This window comes from Mastomys coucha, unplaced genomic scaffold, assembly GCF_008632895.1.
Source record: "Mastomys coucha isolate ucsf_1 unplaced genomic scaffold, UCSF_Mcou_1 pScaffold15, whole genome shotgun sequence".
NCBI lineage: Eukaryota > Metazoa > Chordata > Mammalia > Rodentia > Muridae > Mastomys > Mastomys coucha.
The window spans coordinates 155,011,848-155,030,023 of NW_022196897.1; the positions used below are offsets into that span (position 1 = coordinate 155,011,848).

The following is an 18,176-nucleotide window of genomic DNA, read 5'->3' on the forward strand; positions in this document are numbered from 1 at the left end:
TTTTGAGACAGAGTCCCAGGTTGGCTCTGAATTTGCTAAGAAGTCAAAAATGTCCCTGAACTTCTGACAGTCCCAATTCCAGGGCGTTGGGAATTCGGAAGTGCACCATAACATCTCATTGATGCCGTTCTAAGGATGAAACACAGAACTTCCCAGATGTCCGGCTAGCACGTACTGCCTGAGCCACGCCCCAGCCACGCCCCCAGCCCCTGACATCAATTTAGACACTTCACTCTTCCAAGATCCTATCTGAGGAGTGTTTTGTTTCATCCTCTTTACAAAGCTGGGACTAGTGCGCTGGAGAGGTGACTCAGAGATTAAGAGCACTGGCTGCTCTGCCATTGGTCCTGAGTTCATATTCCCAGCAAACACATGGTGGCTCATAACTATAATGAGATCTGGTGCCCTCTTCTGGTCTGCAGGCATACAGGCAGGCAGAACACTGTATACATAATAAATAAGTAAATAAATCTTAAAATAAGTCTGGGACTAGGATCCAGAACTCTCCTGCTTTTCCAGCAGGCTCTACACCACTCCCTGTTGACTTCCCTTTATAGAGTTATTTCTGTCTTTTCCACATCATTAAACAGCTAAGGTTGAGCGATTTTACTTTATGGATGAGCCATAAAAGACTGAATCAATTTCCCAGCTGACCAGTAAAAAGAATGAAGCAGAGAGAGACACAGGACAGCACAAAGTCATGCGATCTTAAGATGAGATGGCTCTAAGGGTTAAAGGCGCCGGCCATCGTGTCCAACAACCCGAGTCCAATTCCTGAGACCCACATGTGACAGGAAAGTACGGACCGTGATAGTTGACCTCCGACCTTCACAAGGACACAGTGGTGTGCCTGTGAGCATGTGTGGATGCGCACACACACACACACACACACACACACACACACACACTAAAGTTTAAAATAAGGGCAATATTAAATAGGAAGATGAATAGCTTATTTACTTAGAGATGATAAAATTGCATGTCTGCTGGGCGTAGTGGCTTTTAATCCCAGCATTGGGAGGTGCACACAGAAAGTTCTATGTGAGTATGAGGCCAGCCTGGTCTACACAGTTTCCAGGACAGCCAGAGCTAGACAGTGAGACTTGTCTCAAAAAAAAAAAAAAAAAAAAAAGAAAAGAAAAAAAAAAGAAAAAGAAAAAGGTGTGTTTGTCTTAGGCCTTACATCTGCAAGCAAAAAATTCAGAATGCTGCAGAGTGGACCATCATGACTTTGAGGTGTTCTACATAGGGACTTTGACCCCCATTCTGGCTTTTCTTTTTCTTTTCTCCCCTGAGACAGGATGTCTTTACATAGCCCTGACTGTCCTGGAACTCACTGGGTAGACCAGGCCAGCCTTGAACTCACAGAGATCCACCTGCTCTCTGCCTCCTGCGTTAAAGGTATGAGTCACCAAGCCTAGCCTTTCTTTTTCTTTTTGTTTTTTGAGGTAGTGTCTCATGCAACTCAGGTTGGTCTTCAACTTGCTACCTAGCCAGGCTTTGCCTTGAACCCCTGACCCTCCTGCCTCTGCCTCCTGAGTGCAGGGATTACAGTAGCGGGTTGCCACTCCAAAAGGTTTTCCTTGTACTCTGTAGGCCAAGTCCATACAGAGCCTGGGTCTGACACACGGTCAGCCAAAGCTGATCACCATTGTGTGAGAGTAAGGTTAGGCATTTAAGATTGTATCTGGAAGGGGGAGAGATGGTTCAGTGGTTAAGAGCGCCGACTGCTCTACCAGAGGCCCTGAGTTCAAATCCCAGCAACCACATGGTGGCTCACAACCATCTGTAATGGAATCCAATGCCCTGTTCTGGTGTGTATGAAGGCAGCGGCAGTGTACTCAGATACATATAATAAATAATTTTTTTTTTAAAAAAGGAATATATCTGCAGACAGTTTCTGAGTTCGAAACCAGCCTGGTCTTGTACACAGCAAGCTCCAGGACAGCCAGGGCTACAGAGAAACCCTGTCATGAAAAACCAAACCAAACTAAAAACAGCAACAAAAACTAAGAATGCAAAGTTTTGTTGAGTTGCGGATATAACTCAGTGGGCGGAGCCCTTGTAGCTTTGACCCTCAACATTGCAAAAGTAAACTCATTTTACTGAAATTGTTAGCAGTCAGGTTACAAACTCCTGGTTGGGCCGTCTTGAAGCCCTACCAGCTGCCTGGTGCTCCCTGTGCCCACGGGATTGTCAGTTTGTATCACCTGGTGTCTCTTGCTGGTTTTCAGTGGCTCTGCTGGGCAGGAACCACACAGGTGCCTCCCTGCCACCAACCCCTGGGGACTATTAAGTACCCTCCCTCCTTAAAGTGGCCAGTAAGGGCACCCTCGGGCCAGCTGTGCAGCGGTGTCTTCAGAAGATATACAAGATAAATCTAAGCTGTTGTGCCACGTGTGCCCTCTGGTTTGATCCCCAGCATTGAGAAAACCTCTTCTCTTTTTAATGTGGTTTGCAGCCACAGACGGTCACCTTATCCCCCGCATGGAAGCCATCGATACCTGAGGCTAATGAATTTCGTACGGCGGATCAGTTCTCACACAGCCACGGCAGCTCCCCGCCCTCCAGCTGAGCACTAACTTACCCACTGCTGGGTTGTTATTGCTTTAGATGTGTTTCTGCCCGAATCACATGTACAAACAGTATTTTAATTTACTTTGTACCCATGTTCCTTGGCTCTCTGTGAGTCTTGGGCCTTGTCACACGTCTGACACCTCTAGGTCCCCAGCTCCTCACTGGCTGGGCGTTCAGGGTACCCTAGCTAACGGCCACCTGTCACTTACCGGTGTGGATCTTCAGGTGTCGCTCCATGTCCTTCATGCCATAGGCGGTCTTGAACTGGCAACCTGAAGAAGCCAAGGGAAGATAAAGTTCAGAGGGAACCAAGGTCGCAGAGACTTCCCTTACCATGTAGCGGTGGGTAGCAACACAGGGAAGACACAATGCCCTGTGCCAGGGATGCCCTGTGCCAGACACACAACAGCATTGCTTTGGCACAACCTCAAACAACAACAACAACAAACCCACAGGGAGCTAGCAGAGGGAGGCATGGAATCACACTTTACAACATGGCCTGTAGGCTAGAAAGACGCCATCATGAAAGAACGAGACGGACAAATGCTCTACTCTCCTCTCTCAGTACCTGGGTACTGAGGGCTGGAGATGGGGTAGCAGTTAGAGCACTGGCTGTTCCTCCCAAGGACCCAGGTTCAGTTGCCAGCACCCACAGAGGCTCACAAGCACTTGTAACTCTAATGCCAGGGGATCTGATGTTCTCCTCTGACCGGTGGGCACCAGATATAGAGGTGTAGATTGTGTGTAGGCAAAACATTCATAAATCTTAAGGAAAAACAAAAAAAGAATTTTCAAAGACGCTGGGCATGCTGGGTCTGATTCTAACACTCGGAGGCTGAGGCAGGAGTTCAGAGCCCACCGAAGCTATATAGTGAATTCCAGGTTGGCTTGATCTACGCTGTCAGGCCTTGGTTTCCCGACCATTAAAACACATCCTAAGAAGAACCCCTTTGTGCACATGCGGTGCACGGCGCCCCCGTACCTGGATAGCAGCAGCCGAGTCTCTTCTGAGTAGGGGGTGCTGGGGGCTTTTTGGTGCGTGACTTGGTGGGGAGGGAGATCACGGTGGCTGTCTGACTGTCAGTGCTTTCCGTGGGCAGGTAAGTTTGGTAGCCATGTTCAAAGACGAACTCTGGAGCTGCAACTAAAGAGTGCAGAGCTTAAGAATTTCCACAGGACGACGGACATAATTCACCACTCCAGCTAAAGAGGCGTGAGAGAACATCTGTGGGAAGAACTTCGTTCTCAGTCGGAAATCAAGCGCTCGCGGGCGTGTGTGTGTGTGTGTGTGTGTGTGTGTGTGTGTGTGTGTGTGTGTGTGTTTGTGTGTGTGTGCAGAGGTCAGAGGACATCACTAAGGGCTGGTGAGATGGCTCAGCGGTTAAGAGCACTGACTGCTCTTCCAAAGGTCCTGAGTTCAAATCGTAGCAACCACATGGTGGCTCACAACCATCTGTAATGAGATCTGACACCCTCTTCTAGTGCATCTGAAGACTGCTACAGTGTACATATAATTAATAAATAAATCTTAAAAAAAAAAAAGAGTTGGAGTATCCTGGGGTCCAACTCCTGTCCTTGTGACTCAGCAGCAAGTACTCTGGCGTGCCCAGCCATCTCCAAAGCCCTGGCTTCAGATCTCTATGACTAAATGTCATTGCTTAACTGGAGGCAGATAGATGCACAAGGCACTTTCCTAAGGGTCTTAGACTCCTCTCAAAACTCTCCCTGTAGTCTCACTGCAATTTGGAGATAAAGGGAAACAAGAGAAATGTAAACACAAATCAAAATATCAAATAAGATATATCAAATATAAGATATCATTATAAAAAAATAAGGCAGTAGTCTTGAATTTTTTGCATATATATAATTACATATAACATATAATTATATAGATATGATATGTATATTTGTGCTCCCTTTGTGAACTATGTTCTTTAGGGCTTGCAAAGGTCTCCTTTACTAAGATAGAGCTTGCCCCCAGGAGGTCCAGTTCCAAGTGAGAGTGAATCCAATCTATGTTCATCAGGAACCGGCAAGGTGCAGGGGCCCTGTGATGGTCTTGAGAGCAACCATTGCCTGCTCCAAGCCTCGGACCTCAAGCATGCGCAGTCACCCTCCCCGCTTTTTAAATCCACCCAGACCTGCTATTCCTACTTAGCTCTGCTCTGCCAAGGAAATCTGCACCAGAGGTCATTTCCCCTCCCCCCTCTGCTCCTGCCCCCAAACCACAGACCCAGCTAAATAAGACACACTGTAGACAAATCCCAGCTGAGAGGAGTGCGGCAAAACCCTTCATCCCAGAAACCACCCAGGTCACTGAAAATGAAGCATAAGAAACTGTCACAGTAAGGAGGGGTCTAAGGAGAGGCCGTGACAGAGCAGTGAGGTGTCCTTAGCCCTCATTATTAAACATTTATTTATACTCTATGTGTATGAGTGTTCTACCTGAATGTGTGTCCGTCTAGGCATTGTGTGTATGTCTGGGACTCTTGTGTCGCATAGAAGGCATTGGATCCCCTGGGATGGGAATCACAGACAGCCAAGAAACACCGCGTGGGCGCTGGGACCTGAGCGCTGGTCCTCTGTAAGGGCAGCAGGGCTCTTCACCCCTGAGCCATCTCTCCAGTCCCTTACACATTGATTTTAACACGTAGTTTCCTCTTCCCCCTAAGGAGGGTTTTCTTGAAGGGCAGCTGCCCTGGCTTGATTTTTGTCTTTAAATCACATCAAAGTCCCCGCCCTCACCTCTGATGCCCATTCTGGGTTCCTTACAGGGAAAGACCTAGTACCCACATGGAACCCACGAGAACCCCTTTAAAATGATCGTGAGAGGGGCTGGAGAGATGGCCCCACGATGAAGAGCACTGACCTGGATTTGGTTCTCATCAACCATGAAGCAGCTCACAACCATTCGTAACTCCAGAGGTATGCACGATATAAACTCACACAGGCACACATACGTGCACACAAACAAATGAAAAACAAGACTGCGCAGGAATCACCTACCACCATGCACCCGTACAGAGAAAATCCTGTGTGTTGTATGGATGCATCTCATGTCCATTAAAAAGCCTGTAGCCTGTGGTCTATGGCTCAGGCAGGAAAGAGAGGTGGGACCTCTGAGAGGAGAAGGAATTGTGGGAGGGAAGGAGGAAGGGTCACTGCAAAGAGGGGATGAGAGGGATGCATGGTACCTGAGCATAGGGAACCGGTCGTGTGGCAAAATGTAGGTTAAAATAATTGGGTTATTTTGGTTATGATCTATTAAGAATAGAGCCTAGATATATGGCCAAGGTATCTGTAAATATATTTTGAGTCTGAGTCTTTTTTGTTGTTGTTGTTGTTGTTATTAGTATACTGTAGCTGTCTTCAGACACACCAGAAGAGGGCATCAGATCCCATTATAGATTGTTGTGAGCCACCATCTGGTTGCTCGGAATTGAACTCAGATCTCTGAAAGAGCAGTCAGAGCTCTTAACCGCTGAGCCATCTCTCCAGTCCTCTATCACACTTTTTTGTTGTTGTTGTTGTTTTGAGACAGGGTTTCTCTGTAAGCCCTGGCTGTCCTGGAACTCACTCTGTAGATAGACCAGGCTGGCCTTGAACTCAGAGATCCACCTGCCTCTGCCTCCCAAGTGCTGGGATTAAAGGCATGAGCCACCACCTCCGTTATCACACTTCTTTTTTTTTTTAAATAAGAGGAATTATTTGTGCTTCTACTTGTCACTTTATTGAGTAAGCGTGGCCATAGCTTATATTTTTTTTATTTATTTTATGTATATGAGTACATTGTAGCTGTCTTCAACCATACACCATAAGAATGCATCAGACCCCATTACACCCATTACAGATGGTTGTGAACCACCATGTGGTTGCTGGGAATTGAACTCAGGACCTTCGGAAGAGCAGTCAGTGCTCTTACCCTCTGAGCCATCTCTCCAGCCCCCGGTATCACACTTCTTAAACACACACCCTGACCTCTAGATGGCCCAGGTGTGCCCACCTGCACCTTTCTAGCATCCTCAGGACCATCACTGGTTCACGAGAGATGACCCTGAGTTCTGATGGCTTTTGACAAGTGAGCCAACCCAGTCTCCACTCTTCTAAATGGGAAAAATGTCCTGAGATGTTTGACCGCTTAAAACCAACTGTCTGGTTCTGACAACCATTGTTTTCTCTTCAAGACCAGTCTTTGGGCAGCTCACCCACTTGTGTGCTCCTGCTCACAGGCGCATGTTCAGGGCTCTGCTCCAGCTGGCAGTAGTGGAGGCCTCAGGATTCATAACCATGGCAAATTCTCAGCCTGAATCCCATACCTACTGAATCAGACATTTGGGGATGTCTCCACGCATGTGGGTTCTAAAAAGGATTCTAAATGACACTTGCTGGGTATGAGAGCCACTGCTTGGAACAGCCTGTCTGGGCATACACCATACTTCTGTATCAGCTCCTCCTCCAGGTTCCCATCCCGACTTCCTTCTATGATGAACATGGATGTGGAAATGTGAGCCAAATAAACCCTTTCCTCCCTAAGTTGCTGTCGTCATGGTGGTCCATCACAGCAACAGAAACCCTAAGAGACATTGGTACTATGATCATGGGCTACTGCAGTGACAGACCTGACCACATTTTTTGGGAGGATTATAGAAGGACTTTGGAACTTTAGGCTAGGAAAGCCATTCTGTTGAGAGCTCAGCGGGCTGCTCTGCAGAAGCTCGGAGGATAAGACTGTGAAGAGCAGTGCAGAAGATGGAGGCCAGGCTTGTGATGTTTCAGTGGGAAGCAAAGACTCTCGCAGGCCATTTGCATAAAGAATCAGTGGTTCTGCTCAGCTGGGGCTGAAGAGTCAGCTGTGATCAACAAGAGGCCAGAAGCACTAACGTGAGACCTCTGCTTTGCGGGGACAGTGGGTGCTGGTCGGCTGGGGCTGAGAAGTTAGTGGTAATTAACAAGAGGCCAGCATGAGATGGCTCAGCAGTTAAGAGCACTGACTGCTCTTCCGGACGTCATGAGTTCAAATCCCAGCAACCACATGGTGGCTCACAACCATCCGTAATGAGAAACAAACAAACACACAAACAAACAAACAAACCTATGGGCTGGAGCGAGTAGGGGCGGAGCAAGAGGGAGAAGGGAAGGGGGAAAAAATCAAACAAACAACTAACAAAAAACCAAGAAGTAAAATCTTCCGGAACGTGTTTCTTGGGAGTCAGCACACAGACCCTGTGCTCCAGACATGGCCAAGCTTGTACTTTGTGCTGGCTTATAGTGTAAGAGTCACCAGCCGGGCGGTGGTGGCACACGCCTTTAGTCCCAGCACTTGGGAGGCAGAGGCAGGCAGATTTCTGAGTTCGAGGCCAGCCTGGTCTACAGAGTGAGTTCCAGGACAGCTGGGGCTACATAGAGAAACCCTGTCTCGAAAAACCAAAAAAGAGTCACCAGATGGTGCTTGTTTGAAGGTATAAAGGCTCCGGGAGAGCAGCTGAGGCTTGGCACAGCCTGGCAGGGCTGGAGTCCTTGAAGAGTTTCCAGGAGAGGCTACTGACGAAGTACAGCCCAGTCGCAGCAAGGGGCCCAGCAGGTTTGGAGATGCCAGTGCTGCAGAATGACCACCAAGGCCAGCAGCAGCAGTGGAGTGGAGCCAGTTGGGAACTGGGAGACCCTGTGTGTGCTGCAGAGGGCAGAGCTGGAGAAGCGACTGAAACCCTCAGACGGGTCAGAGCGTGAGTGGATCCAGATTATTGACTGCTGGGTAATTGACACTGTTGGAGTTTGGCTTTGCTTTGTTCAGGCTGTGACTATGTAATGGTTCTTTGACTTTTACGGGAGCCCACAGCTGAAAGATGTTGCCTTTTAAAAGCGATTTGGGATTTTTAAAGAAACTGGTTATTTTAAGGAAACTAGACAGAACACATATCGGGTTTGAATTCATAAGGACTACAGGACTTTTCAAGTTATTTATGTTTTATATTGTGATATTAATATTAGCATGTCCTCTTGGGGATAAATGGTAGATGCAAGGTTCTAACTGAAAAGCGATGAGTTTGTCACGCTGACAAGGGGCTGGTTGTGCTGGCAAGTTTTATGTCAAGTTGACACAAGCTGGAGTCATCAGACAAGGAGCCTCAAGTGAGAAGGTGCTTCCCTAAGACTGGGCTGTAGGCAAGCCTGTTGGGCATTTTCCTAATTGATGTGAGAATGATGTGAGAGAGCCCAGCTCATCCCAGGTTCTGTAACAGTGGCTCTCAACCTTCCTAATGCTGCGACCCTTTAATATACACAGTTCCTCGCGTTGTGGTGACCCCCAACCGTGGATTTTTCATTGCTACTTCATCAGTAATTTTGCTAGTTGAGAATAGTAATGTAAATATGGGTTTTCCAATGGTCTCAGGCAACCCCTGTAAAAGGCTGTTCAATCCCCAGAGGGGTCACCACCCACAAGCTGGGAATCGGAAACGAAAGCAGGTTGAGCAAGCCATGAGGAGCAAGCCAGTAAGCAGCACTCCTCCGTGGCTTCTAGTGGGCTTCTCCTAACTGCCCCCCATCCCGCTGGGAGGCGTGGTGGTTCCCATTCCGCTGAGAGGCGTGGCGAGGCGCGGCGGCTCCCATCCCGCTGGGAGGCGTGGCCGTATTCTAGCTATGACCTTCTGTCTTGGAGTATCTTCTCTCTCTTCCCAGAGGGTACTCTTTCATTTTCTAGGGCCATCGCTGCTCTGAATGTCAAGGTGGGCGGGTGGGTGAAAGCCGGCAGGGACAGCTGGGGCCATTATAGGGATAGTGCTAGTCACCTGAGATCAGAGTCACCCTGAGGCAGAATCACAGGCCAAAGAGAGTGAGCAACGAGATGGTAAATCTTCAACGCCCCAATCTCAGCTTCTTTTTTTGTTACATTTCTTATTTGTGTGTGTGTGTGTATGTGTGTGTGTGCACTACAGCCCATATGGAGAGTCAGAGGTCAGCTTGTGGGAATCTGTTTTCTCTTTCTACCATGTGGGTCCTCCACAGGATTAAATTCAGGTTGTCAGGCTTTACCTACATAGCCATTTTGCCGGGCTCTGGCCTCAGTTTCTTCGTCTGGGAAATGGGACTTTTCCTGAGGTTTAGAGATGAGGTGTGGCAAACTGCTGATGTACTCGTTGCGTTTCACAGGACTGCCTGAGAGAAGGCCTGGCGCCATCAAGGGCAATATCAGGTATGGGAGCCATCAGGAGTTTATGGTCATGAGGCCTTGGGCCAAGTGGGTGATTTTCCAACCTGCCAGAGACTTGGGTTCCCTGGGAGCTTATCACACTGATGTTGGAATCTCTGTCTCAGACGTCCTGGTTCCTTCTGAGGTGCTGCCTGGGTGCTGGTGTCTAGTAAGCTCCCCAGGACCCTGATCTACAAGTGGGTCTCGGAACTGACAGCTAACAGAACAGCTAGGTCCAAACTGGCAGTGGGGGTCAGTGTGGAGTCCAGAGATTGTGGGCAGGACTCTACCTGTTTGGTTGTTTGAGGAGGGGCAGCTAAGTCACTTAGACACTAGAGGCCAGACACCTGAGATTAGCACATGTTAGACTCTGCACCTTGGACAATGTCCCCAGCAGCCATTCCTGCCCTCTAGTGGACTATTACAGAATTCCTGAGGCAGCCCAGGCATGAAGAAGTCCTCCCGTGGCCAGAGCTATCAGATTGTGGTAGGATGTGAGATTTGGAGTCTGTCTCCGCGGCTTAGACTGCTGTCTGCGCCTGAACTGAGTGCCCCAGGACCCCAGGGCTGGCCTGTTGGGCAGACACATAGGGAGAGCAGCTGCAGGCTACAGGGCAGGGTGAAGCCGAGAGGGGGTGAGGAGAAGCCTGCTATTTGGTTGTGGGGTAAGCTTCCCATGGACGGGACATTTAAACTGTTTGTACTCAAAAAGTAAGAAATTCTCCCATCAGAGGCCACTGTCGCTGTTGGCACTGGGTGTGCAGAGTCTAAGACAACAACCATGACACCTCGGGGCAGACATGGGCGGACCTGGACCCTGCTTCTCCAGTGATCATTTCACCAGTGGAAATGACCTGGCCTGAGGGAACGTTTGTGTGTGTGTGTGTGTGTGTGTGTGTGTGTGTGTGTGTGTGTGTAGAAAATGCTCTTTAAGAAAATGCCTCCAAGCTAGGCTCAGAAAGCCCAGATATAAGCATAAGAATTAATTTGAGTTCCAGAGAAATACCTCCTGCCAGGGCTCTAGGGTGCTAAAAAATGGGGCTCACTGGAGAAACTGCAAGGAGTTCACCCTGTTACACATTCGGAGGGCGTGTGTTCTAGAGAAGCCAGAGTCTGTGTATAAAGACTGTCACTTGTCAACAGGTGGCGTCAGCCAGGCAGAGCTGGAAAGGCATTTCCAGCAGAGGGAGCAGATAAACAAAAGGTATGGAGGCAGAGTTGCAAAGGCCTTCGGCAGTGCACAGCTCAGAGCCTCCATGTGGCAGAGTCCCTCACAATTCAGTTTTTCAACTCTTACTGGGGCTTTATGTTTTGAGGTCAGGAAGGCAAAATCTCCTCAGGGAGATGCCCTTGAGAAGGGACAAAGCGCTCCATCCAGGGCAGCCCTGGATCTGCGGGGTCTTCCTGGACACGTCTTCCCACAGGCAGTTTCTCCTTGTCTAGCTGAGATACAAACAGGCCACAGCAGACCTCAGGAGGCCACCTCCAAGGTGACTTCTTGTCTCTACATTTTCTTGATCACTTCCTTGAAGATTGATTTTGGTATACTAAAAACTATCCGGACACATGTGTTTGGGAACGTTAAAAATATTCCTGAAATTCTGCTATTGCCCCAAGCTGATTTATGTGCATGTGGGCCCGAGGGTAGTATGTGTGCCATGTTCGAGCAATGCCTTCGGAAACCCAGAGAGAAGGCACTGGATCCCCTGGAACTAGTTTCAGAAGGTTGTGAGCCGCCACATGGATGCTGGGAATTGAACTCAGGTCCTCTGTAAGAGCAGCCAGTGCTCTTAACCACTAAGCTATCTCTCCAGCCCTCGTGCCCAAAGTTTATTTTTTCTTTTTTTGAGACAGGATTTCTCTGGGTAGCCCCGGTTGTCCTGGAACTCACTGTAGACCAGGCTGGCCTCGAAATGCCCCAAGTTTTAAACAGCCACACGAATAGTTTATAAATTGGAAGCTGGTTGCTCCTCAGCTTCAGTGGATCTAGCTGGTAAATGTTCTCTGAGCGTGAGCTAGAAGAGGCCTGTAGACTGGATCAGGCTTATGGATGTATTTTGTTTAGCTGGTGAACTCTCAGAAGCTGAGAACATTTGGTCGGCTAAGATGGTTCAGCTGGTAAAGGTGCTTGCTGCCAAGTCTGATGACCCAAGTTCAAGCCCCAAGACTCACATGATGGAGAGAACCAACTCTTACCTCTGCATGTGTCATATAGCATGCATGTTGGGGCACATACTGGGCAGACCCAAAGAACAGCCACTTTGTGCATGATTTTCCCACTTTACCACAGTCCCTGCCATGCCTGAATAACCCCCCTGTAGGCTTTCATTGATTTCGCTTCCTGTTCTAGAAACTTTATTAACACTGTTCCTTGTGCACACATCTGTCCTGCCATTCACATGGGCCTGGTCCCCTTTCTGAGGCTCAGGTACTGTAGGCATATCAGACATAGTTTCCCCATCTCTCTCCTGATGGTTACATATAAATCCTTGACTTTTTGCACAGTATAAACTGTAATGAACAGGTTTCATTTGCTGTCAGGTTTTACAGGATCCTTAGAAACAGACCCACTAAAGGTGTTTACGTATATTTTATCGATTACTTCTTTCACATTTATTTACGTGTGTATGCATGTGTGTGGAGGTCAGAAGATGCCCCTGGGGACTGGGTTCTTCCCTTTTGCCAAGATCAAGCTTACGTCATCAGGCTTATTGGCAGACGCCTTTACTCTCTGAGCCATTTCTTCTGCCTACTACTCCAGTAAACTTTTAAAACTGAGATTTAAAATTTAAGAACTAAAATGTAAAAGATATCACAAAGTGATCCAGGGCAAAGGAGTTTCCATATGCAGAACACAGATGCCTTACTCTCATCCCATGGGGCCTGCCCCCCATCCATGTGCTCATCACACCCTTGTAAGTCATCTGCTGTCTTTTCTTGACTCTTCCACTTGCTTCTTTTCTGATCTTTTTGTTCCTGTTTAGATGGTCTTTACATAGGAAGGGTGCTTAGAGTCGTGAGCTGCAAACATTTTCTTAACATGCTCATCTTTAGACTTTGTTTTTCTGAAAAGAAAGAAACCTCAGGGCTGGTGAGATGGCTCAGCTGGTTGGAGCCCTGACTGCTCTTCCAAAGGTCCTGAGTTCAAATCCCAGCAGCCACAAGGTGTCTCACAACCACCTGTAATGAGATCTGACACCCTCTTCTGGTGCGTCTGAAGTCAGCTACAGTGTACTTATTTATAATAATAAATAAATCTTTGGGCTGGAGCAAGCAGGGACTGAGAGAGTGGGTTGACCGGAGGGAGCAGAGGTTCCAAAAGTTCAATTCCCAACAACTACATGAATGCTCACAACCATCTGTACAGCTACAGTGTACTCACATACATAAAATAAATGAATACATAAATCTTTAAAAAAGAAAGAGAGAGAGAAAGAGAAAGAAAGAAAGAAAGGAAGGAAGGAAAGAAGGAAGGGAGGAAGGAAGGAAGGAAGGAAAACACACCTCATTTGCAGTCACATTCAAGATTCTCTTCCTCTGGGAAGGCAGTACAATCAAGAAGGATTGCCCCACCCAATTCCTACAGCACCAACCTCATTGGAGACCTGTACATTTACAAAGCTGCCTCTGTTCACTTTACCCAGGTTATATACGTGTTAAGTGTGTGTAGATGTGTGTTATCTGCCACTGTGTGGATAAAATGCCCTCTAGAACATAACAAATTCACTTTATTTTTATTTATATTTACCTGTGTGTCAGTGTGTGTATGCACATGTGTGTGTATGCACACGTGTGTGCAGATGCCCTCAAAGGCTGGGAGAGTGGATTGGACTCCCCAGGAGCAGAATTACAGGCATTTGTAAGCAGCCCATAGTGGGTGCTCTGTAAGGGCGTCAGCAGCCCATAGTGGGTGCTCTGTAAGGGCGTCCAGCATTCCTAACCAGGGAGGCATCTCCCCAGCCCCAGACCACAAACTCTTTATGGCTTCATTCTGTGCATGTTTTTCTTAATTAATTTTCCCTCAGGCTGGCCCTGAATTCACTATGGAGCCAGAGATGACCTTGAACTCCCGATCCTCCTGCGTCCACCTCTGACTGCTGGGGATTACAGGCCTATGCCTGCCCCTTCTAGACTGTCTATATTCAATTTTTTGAAGCCTCTATAATTTATGTTGACAAACTGCATGGAGAGAGGAGGGCATTTAAAGGGGGCAGACAGATGTTCATTTACAGATTTAAAAATCAAGATGAGATAAAACCCCAAATTCACACACCGATGCCAACCCAGGGCTCACGTACACACCCCACATTAGACATCTTCGGGGACCTGCTTCTCAGCATGCAGAGGTTTGGCTTAGAAACCTGGCCTTTGTTTTGCTTAAACATGTAACATTTCTCACTACTTGCACAATCTGAACTAACAGCTTCCAGACCTGGTCTGGCAGCTGTTTCTTCAGCAGCTGTTTCCCAGAGGTGCTGGCAAAAAATAATTAGTCCTAGCCATCGGGAGGCAGAGGCAGAGACAGGCAGATCTCTGAGTTCAAGGCCAGCCTGGTCTACAGAAAGAGAGTTCTAGGACAGCCAGGGCTACAGAGAAACACTGTCCCAACACCCTCAATAATAATGACAAATCAGTGACCAAGGGGGCCTGAGCAGGCCTTCCTAACTGTCCCTGAAGAGGTGGGGAATGTTGCCAGTCCCCTCTGTCCACTGTTCCCCATCCCTGTCCCCCGCCTCCGGCCCCCTGTACCTGTGATGGTCTGAGTCTCTGAACTGATGGCCGTTGTGGTGTTCTGGTTCTGGGTGGCAGGCACTGTCTCCTCTGACACAAACTGGACCGTGCTGGGGGCTGTCACCGGCGTGGTGGTCAGCTGGCAGCCGCTCTGTTTGTGGGCTACGAAGGCATCTAGATTGCTGAACTGCTGCTTACAGAGGCCACAGATGTGGATGTCCGGTGTCAGCTCTACCAGCACTGTGGTGCCTCCTGGGACTTCGTGAGACAAAGGAAAAGTTACAGATTAATTCTAGACAGAGCAGCTTCATGGGCGGGGGTCGGGGGGAGAATACGTGGCTAATGGGTGGTCTATGGTGCTGCTTCTTGAAAACCTACGCCCAATTCTGTCCTAGCAGTTGAGTCCCAAGATGGGAGTCATGTCCTGTGAGGCAGTACTGCTCCTAGGGACCGCTGAGAGCTTGGGGTTTGTTTTACAGGAAGAATCTTTGGGGCTGGCGAGGCAGTCCACAAATTGTTTGTCTTGCAACACGAGGCCCTGGGTTCAACCCTTAGAACCCACGTAAAGAGCTGGCTGTGAGGAGTGTCTGTAATCTCAGCATAGGGGGGGAAGAAGCCGGAGGGTCCCAGGGCTTGCTAGCCCACTCGGCAAGCTCGAGGCCAGGGAGAGAGGCTGTCTCAAAACACAACGTGGACAGTACCTGAAGAACAACCTGGAGGTTGTCCTCTGGCCTCTTTGTCCTCTGGCCTCTATGTGCGTGTACACAAGGATGTACACATTGGTGTGTCTATGTTCCCACAACCAGTAGAAAAGAAAGGTGCTTTTGAAGTATAGGGTGCCCAGCCCCTCCCAGGCCTGAGGCCGTCTCCTGCCCCAACAGAAAGGTCACGATGAAAACTACCTCCACTCCCACCACATTTCCGAATGCCTCCTCAGGATCTCCACACCCACTAGGCACACCAGTGGTTCACGTTGCGTGAACTCCTTCAGCACACACACCACAAAGGGAGCGGAAAGGACCAGCTGTGCCTTCCTCTGCGTTTTCATGTGGCCACAGACGGAACCCTGGTACTTCTGCGGCCATTTTATAACTACGGGGAAAACTCCAGAATCCCCGATTCCTGTTCTCACTTCCTTGGTGCCTGAACGCAACCCCGGAATCAATCAATCAGAACTGTATGGTTCAGGTTTCTGTCTCAGAATAGCAGCAGAAGAAAGCACTGTATAAAGTACTGTTAAAAAGTTTGTTAGCCCCTTGTCTCTTCTTACCTTCTTGTCCCTTGCCCCCTTCCCCCTCTCTCCACGTGCCATGGCGGCCTCCACTTCTCTACTCTCTCCTTCTCTCTGCCTTTCTCTGCTTCTGCTACTCCTTTAATTCTCCTCCCCCTCCCGTAAATAAACTCTATTCTATACTAAAAAAAAAAGTTTGTTAAGCAGATAACAATTAGTGAGTCTCAACATGAGAAATTTAAGTTTTATTCTTAAAATTTTCTTTTGTGGAGTTGTAGGGATGGCTCACTGGCTAATATGTACTGCTCTTATAGAGGATCTGAGCTCAGGTCCCAGAACCCATCCCCCCAACTCTAGCTCCAAGGGATCTGACACCCACTTCTGGCCTCCATGAGCACTTGTAACCACAAACATATACCCATTTCTATCTACAAATAATTAAAATTAAAACTGAATTTTTTCTTTTGTATTATAAAACTCACCAAAACAATCTGGAAGAAACAGTAAGAATTGCCAAAAAAAAAAAAAAAAAAAAAAAAAAAACCAAAAACCCTCATTATAATATTTCCATTGTATCTTTCACGGACATTACAAAAACACTTTCTATTACTTATGCTTAAATTTGTGAAGCTAATCTTTTCCCTACATACTGCCACATAGGCATGTGCCCCATCACGTCACTCCACGGCATCCACACATCATACAGGAACGTCTGTAACTGGTGAAATTAAATACTACAGAGCCACATTCGTGTAACATGATGCACAATGTGATTTTCTGCAAATTCTAAGCTGTTTTTATTCTGTCCCATTTCCTCCAGGCCTAAGACAAGGTATGTGTGTGTTGTGGCGTCCTGTGGTAGACATACCTAGGACAATGATGCTGGGGGCAACATTTTGTAAGTCACCTTGCAAAGAGCTTTAGAAAGCAAGGAACAAGGCCTTCCTCCTCTGGACGGCTGCAGCCCCAGGACTAGGGCCAGGATGAAGGAGTTTCACTTATGCTCTGAGAGTCACAATGGGGACTTTTCTTAGCACCCTGAAACTTTTCACTACCAACAGGCACTTTACCCGGCTTATCTGCAAAATGGGGACAAGACAGATCTTTCTTTAGGATCATTACAGATGAAATTATCTGATGTGGGAGCTGATTTCCCATCCAGAGTAAGTCATCTGGTGGGGTCGTCCCTCTTTAGACACAGCTTGAAGTCCACAGCCCCAGAAGACACTGAGACGCATAGGGTGGGGACTGGGTTCAGAGTTCAGAGGACACTGAGGCATGTTTGGGGAGCTAATGGCTATAATATCTGCAGTTAGCAAACCGACTCAGGTGTTTGCGAACCTTGTTCACAGCTCTTTAGACATCCGAGGCAGCTGGTAAAGACCTGGGATTCCGGGTCCCACCCTCCCCCGGAGACCTGCAGGCGATGGAGCAAGCAGCCTGTTTTGAACACATGCGCTCCAGGTGGCCGGTCCACGGTTCAGCCCCTGGCCCATACTTTGGGGAACAAAGGCACGTGGAGATACCAAGAGCTTATATGGTGTCAGGAAGATAACAGAATCTCAAACTCAGTGCAAGGCACCCCAGGCAGGTCTTTCATATTCACATCATCCCCTACCCTGATGTGCCGGGATGGCTTTGCGAACCTGCTGGCGAGCCCCGGGCAGGGATGCTCCAACCTGAGCCACTGAGGCAGAAGTTTCCCTACCAGTCAGCCTGGGTCACCCCACTTTCTCTTTCTCTCCTCTGCGTCCCAAACTCCACCCAGCGGGACAGGGAAGGTGGTGACAGTCTCTGTACCGCATGGCCTCCCCTGGTCGTGCCTCCCCGGGGGTACTGCAAGAGTTCCAGGTGGCTCCTGGCCTGGCACGCCGACGGGGCTGGCCGGGACAGGCGTGCAAGGTGCGCCGTCACCCCGATCTCTGGGCCTGCTGGCTCCGTCCCCGCCAGGCCCCAGCTGCGTCTATCCAGCACTTACTTTGCATCGATCCGGAAAAGGTGTCTCCCTCTCCGCTCGCGTTCATGGCCCCAGACCTTGGGGCGCCGCTCCCAGAGCCCCACGGCTAGGTCTACATTATGCAAAGACTTTTCGCTAGCATATTTCCCGCACCAGCCAGGCTTCTTCCAACTCTGTGAGGCAGAGACGGATGTACGACCAGCGCCACTTCCGCTGCCTAGAGGGCGCTGGCTCCAAGCACCCAGCGCGGCTCCCAGGCTGTGTTCTCCCGGGGAACCGGGAAGGGTCCTGGATACCAAGGCCGAGTGCTCAGATCCCTCCACCGTGCAGGCCAGGGACACTGTGGTCGCCTTGCGCCTTTGCACCTTGCCCTCCGGGAGACCCTCATTCCTCTGCAGATACCAAGAGGATGCGCTGCCGGCCTGGGAGAGTGGCGCTCCAACCCGGGGTGTTCCTCCAGGGCAGATCCAGAGGCGCAACACCGGGGCGGG

General features: G+C 48.9%; 1 protein-coding gene across 3 annotated transcripts in view; it reads right to left on the reverse strand.

Moving 5' to 3' along the window:
* Positions 1-18,176, reverse strand: part of Zfp64 (ZFP64 zinc finger protein) — a 65,489-nt gene extending 47,313 nt beyond the window's left edge. Inside the window, exons 1-4 of one of the 3 annotated variants that reach the window (XM_031372861.1) lie at positions 17,707-18,173; positions 14,516-14,755; positions 3,560-3,721; positions 2,787-2,849 (exon numbers count right to left, since the gene is read on the reverse strand). In XM_031372861.1, coding sequence (XP_031228721.1) covers positions 2,787-2,849; positions 3,560-3,721; positions 14,516-14,755; positions 17,707-17,752 — 511 coding nt within the window. In that variant the 5' untranslated portion in view covers positions 17,753-18,173. Of the gene's footprint in view, positions 1-2,786; positions 2,850-3,559; positions 3,722-14,515; positions 14,756-17,706 lie in introns of all 3 variants that reach the window. The other 2 variants (XM_031372862.1, XM_031372860.1) reach the window with 2 other exon arrangements.